Source organism: Adiantum capillus-veneris, chromosome 18 (genome assembly GCF_014529385.1).
Source record: "Adiantum capillus-veneris isolate H3 chromosome 18, ASM1452938v2, whole genome shotgun sequence".
Classification (NCBI taxonomy): domain Eukaryota; kingdom Viridiplantae; phylum Streptophyta; class Polypodiopsida; order Polypodiales; family Pteridaceae; genus Adiantum; species Adiantum capillus-veneris.
This window is the reverse complement of record NC_140948.1, coordinates 42,672,487-42,677,371: the sequence shown is the minus strand read 5'-3', so window position 1 is coordinate 42,677,371 and position 4,885 is coordinate 42,672,487. Positions and strand designations below refer to the sequence as shown.

The 4,885-nt window shown below is 44.3% G+C and overlaps 1 protein-coding gene across 1 annotated transcript; it reads right to left on the bottom strand.

The window, feature by feature from the left end:
- Positions 1-2,413: 2,413 nt before the first annotated feature.
- On the bottom strand, positions 2,414-3,951 carry LOC147435561 (peroxidase P7-like). The gene is made up of 2 exons (XM_086487996.1): positions 3,322-3,951; positions 2,414-3,176 (listed from the first exon to the last, which is right to left on the bottom strand). Exons 1-2 carry the CDS (start codon positions 3,766-3,768, stop codon positions 2,604-2,606), a joined length of 1,020 nt encoding a protein of 339 aa, XP_086344122.1. The 5' UTR covers positions 3,769-3,951; the 3' UTR covers positions 2,414-2,603.
- Positions 3,952-4,885: the final 934 nt, after the last annotated feature.

The following is a 4,885-nucleotide window of genomic DNA, read 5'->3' as shown; positions in this document are numbered from 1 at the left end:
AAGTTATGACCAATTTACAAGAATTACATAATCCTGTTTTTTGGCCAAAATTAGCACTTTTATGATTTTTTTGGTGGCTTTCTTGATATCCGATTGTGTAAGTGTAATGTATAACATAAAGGTAATCTTCCTTGAGTTTTGGGGGATCTAATATGCTATATAGCATAGTATATGATGATGGTTGAGTTTTTTGATTGCTGAAGAATACGATACATTTTAGAGTAGCAAGTATAAGTTTCTCAATATTGCTAGTTTCTTAGGACAATTGTTTGTATTTTGTAGGTAGTAACCATATCTAATCATAGACTACAAACTTGGCTAGATATTGAGTAGTTTCTATGGGTTTCTAGAGGTCGTAATGCTAAACCCAATTTTTTCATGTTTGCTGTATTTAGCACTTTATATATCATTGCCCCCAAGGTTCCAATTGCAAGAGATCCATTATCCTTTTGACATGCTCCATGGATCCTTTTGAATCCAAAGGCCCAAAGGGAACTAAGAAAACATGTATATAGTATCTGTATTGAGCGTGACTATAGAAACTTTGATGATAGGTCCGCAGAATGGCAAAAATGCAACTTTTTTGTACCTATTTTTTTTGCCCAAAAAAAATTAGCGAGGTAAAATCAACCATATGTTTTGGTCACCAACCCATTGAAGTTAACGGGACATTTTATCTCAGGTCCTACAAAAATCCCCACTCTTATTTATATGCAATCAACCATAAGAAATTGCTGTTTTGGGCAAAATGCACTGGTCCATCAACTTTGGAGGCTTGTAGTGACCAAGGGATGAGAAAAATTACAAGTTTCTCATTTTTTCCATATGTAGTAGTTATTGAACTATAAGATCATGAAAGGATTATTCAAAATGAGTGGATCTACTATGGTTTTGGAAATTTTTCCCAAGACCCTGAAAGGACACTTTTATGTCCTGTTAGGTTACCATTCTAGTGTTAAGATGGCTACCAAGGTCGTTTTAATGAGCCCAATCGCCATCCCAATGGTTCGATCTTATTTTTGAGAGTGGCACCATGGTTTTGATGTAGCTTCGTATGTTCTTATTGAGGAGAACTATCTGCCCATTTTGGCATGCCTCCCTAAGTTGAGGACGGAGTTACTTGCTGCTTCTTTCTGGGATTGTTTCCAAGATCCGGACAATTTTTGAGACCCCCTGCATGGAAGCTTCAATTGCATCCAAGGCTGATAGTGTGCTTGGAGTATTCAAGTCTCCTGAACCAATGCTTCATTTGCAGGAAGACGGGCCACTTAGCAAAGGCATGTCCTGGCAAGAGATCTCGACCCACACCGCATGCTTAGCCTCCCAAGGCTGAACATGCCTAGTAGATAGGTACCCACGACATGCAAACTAGCACTTCAACAGAGGTCACCAATCAGCTAGCTAATGGCTGGTGGTAAGTGCCCGATCACCGTCAATAGGGACGCGCCTGACAACACACACACACACATCGCCATAGATTAGGTGGAATCACAACACCCATATCCTCTCCAAGAAAACACTGAGTAACAAAAATTCATTGAAAACACTCGTTTGAGCATAGCCAAGCATAGAGTCACACACAAAAGCATAGCTTATTGCGTTCCAATGAAGGTCCCAATCAGCTTAATTTCCTCCTAATTCTCAACCACACACATAACACCTCTTTATCCCTCTCTACACACACACCAACTTTCTCGCACACCTATACACTCCAGTGCGTAGGTTTAAATTAGTGAATATTATGTATTCACCAAATTCAAGGGGCCGAAAGAATGAATTTCCTTTCTCGATATTTAGGAAATTCATGTATACTTTGACTTCCTTAATCCGCTCAATGAGTATTCATATCATTGGGCCGACCTTGTAGGGAACAATTCTAGCAAGTTGTTGTTGATATAAATACATTGGGTATTGTATAACTTGACAGGCGTCGAGCGAGTGAGTGGAGCAATGTTGCCCATAGTGATCACGACATTGTAGATCAATGAGAATAGTAGTCTGAAATTATAGTGGAAAAAATGGAGGCTGAGAATATCAGTAAAAAAGAAAAATGTTTGGTATAAAATTGAATCTTCTTCTTTCACAATCGAATAGTCACCGTTATAGTCTCATAAATTGAATGGATCATGGAATAATCTGCTTTACAAACTGGTCAAAGCACTCTTGTTTCATAAGACTAAACTACCTCAATAACAAAGAAACCAATACTTCTCAAGCTAATTGAAAGTTTACTATGGTATACAAAAGACGTTAAATAGAAAATTGATTATGGAGCAATCTCCTACAAGTCAAAGCACACTTGTTTGATAAAACTAGACCACCTCAACAACGACGAAAGCAACACTTTTCAAGCTAATTGAATTCTACATTCTATATACAAAATAACTTCAATAAAAGATTGAGGAGCCACAGTTGAATGTTGAATGTTATGTGGGTACCAAAATGTTGTGAATATTTTTTTTTTCAAGGGGCTAAACGAACCATTTTCCTTTTTCGATATTTAGAAATTTTATGTATACTTTTAGCTTCTGTCGATCCTCTCAATGAGTGATCATAGCTGTTAGGCAACGTTGTAGGGAGAAAGTCTAGCTTGTAAGAACTGGCTAGCTGCTGTTGACGAAGCCGCATTGGGTGCGTACCTCTCCTTGCGTGGAGCCAGTGAGGGGGGCGATATTGCCCATCTTGATCATGGCGGTGGTAAAGTCGGTGAAGAAGGCGGCCTGGCTCTTAGCGTAGCGGGCCACCTCTTCACGTGTGGTGCCGGCGGTGGAGTAGAGCACCTGGTCGGAATGGAGGAGTCCGCGGTTGCTGAGGAGGTTGGAGTAGTAGCCATTGTCAAAGAGAGTGGGGGAGGCGACGTCGAGGTCCACAAAGGCAGCATTGGCACCGGTAGGGCACTGAGGCACAAGCGACTCGCGGTAGTTGGACTCGAGGGCGGTGGGGTCGTCGGTGTTGGGGGTCAACCGTGCAGCGAAGGTGTTGCAATTGGCTTTGCCGATGGTGTGGCCGCCAGAGAGCACCACCATGTCCTTGGGGGAGAGGCCGACGTTGGCGAAGTTGGCGACGAGGTCGCTGACATTGAAGTTGAATCCGGGCAGGTTCTGGTTGGCGAGGGAGCGGCTGGCGGTGAGGCTGTCACGCCGGCCGAGCAGAACACGATAGGATGGGCCGCCGCTCTGCAATGCAGACAGAGTGAGATCATTAGCACTTACACTTTGGAATATTAGTAGAGTAAACATATGAGGATTCAGATTATACATAAGCGGAAGCAGATGCAAGCAGAACAATTTGAAGCGAGCAACAGATTCAACTAAAACTTACCACCGCCACGGAGTCGCGCGCGGCCATGGCCAGGATGTCAGCGCAGGAGACGACTCCCGGGCACTCCTTCTCCAACGCGGCCTTGATGTCGTCTATCACCTCGAAGCCCCGCACGGAGTTGTCGTTGGGGCGGGCCTCCTGTTCGCCTTCCAGCACGCCCGGGATGCTCTTGAGCAGCAACGACCCATCGCACCCCTGCACAAAGCAATCGTGGAAATGCAATCGCAGCAGTGAGCCGGCCATGCGGGCCTCCTGGGAGACTGCGTTGCCCACCACCTGCCGCACGATAGACTCAGTGCTGGGGCAGCTGCTCTTGTAGAAACTATACTGCAGCGGGCCGCTGCTGCCTTGCAAGCTGCGGCCGGCGTCGACGCTTCCCAATATGCCGATGGTCAAGCTAACAAGCAGGAGCCTAATGACTAGAGTATTCACAGGACGTCCGGCCATGGAAAATTATATCTACCAGGAGCAGATGCAGATCAGCCGAAGCAGTGGGTAGAATGGCAATATTAACTTTGTACAGCTGATCAGCAAGCGAAGCTCTCTGATATTTAGGGAGTAGCTAGAGCGCGATTTGATCTAAAGAACTGTACAGAAATTAGCTAGGTGCTCAGCTTATAGTTGGCTGGAGTCCCCGTGTCCAAAGTCGATATATGTAGTGGTCGAGGAGATCGAGCTGGCCCTCAAGAACGAGTCTTTGCACAGCTGATCTCTGCAATATGCATGCATGCTCAACGTTGCTCATGCATAATCACTTACGTGCTTCTCACGGCTACGTGCAGCACATAGTGTCTCTCTCTCTCTCTCTCTCTCTCTCTCTCTCGTCGAGAACCTCCTGTTGAACATTTCTCCGACGTTGTCGCGATCGGAAACTGGTGACAGGTCAACCATCCAACTTAAAAGGCTTTCGGGACTTATTTCTAAGTAGCCCACCATTTGGTTGCTGTGATGACATGTCCGCACGTGGCGCTGTAATTGCAACTCAAGTTGAAGTTGAACCGCTGATAATTACCTTATCCTATTTTGCGTGAGCAATGAGTTGAGATAAGGCTCGGTTCACATTGCTCATGACTCAATCTATCCCACTGCAAATCGCCATAGCAACCAATGGCCTCCCAACATGTGGATCCACCTCATAGTCACTTTTTCTCGCACCCAAATTGTAATGTGGGAGTGACAAATGCTTGAGAGCATAGTTTGGATGTTGCCTTTTGCCATTTGCGTGAAAAAAAAAATCGGGTAAGGCCTCTCGCAAAGTCTAAGAATATGGTTTAAAACTCTCTCTCTCTCTCACATATTTTTTTGTGAAACTTTCTTGCTTCTATATATTACTCTCTCTCTCTCTCACTCTCTCTCTCTCTCATGTGTACACGCATGCATGTCCACCACATTGAGAGAAACTATCCTATCTTACCATCAATGGAAATTTCCTTGTGTATCCCAAGCACAAGGCGAATGCACAACATAGTGGATGTCACTAGTCTTTGTGACAGGACACGGGTTGAAAATCAAAAAAATGAGAAAATACGCAGAATAGATAGGACAAGCTGAGAATCTACCTCCT

What these genes read in the sequence shown, in the direction of transcription:
- LOC147435561 (XM_086487996.1), bottom strand. Translation starts at nt 3,768, where the DNA reads ATGGCCGGACGTCCTGTGAATACTCTAGTCATTAGGCTCCTGCTTGTT. An exon ending in CGCGCGACTCCGTGGCGGTG is followed by an intron (nt 3,177 to 3,321) that starts GTAAGTTTTAGT and finishes TCTGCATTGCAG; the next exon opens with AGCGGCGGCCCATCCTATCG.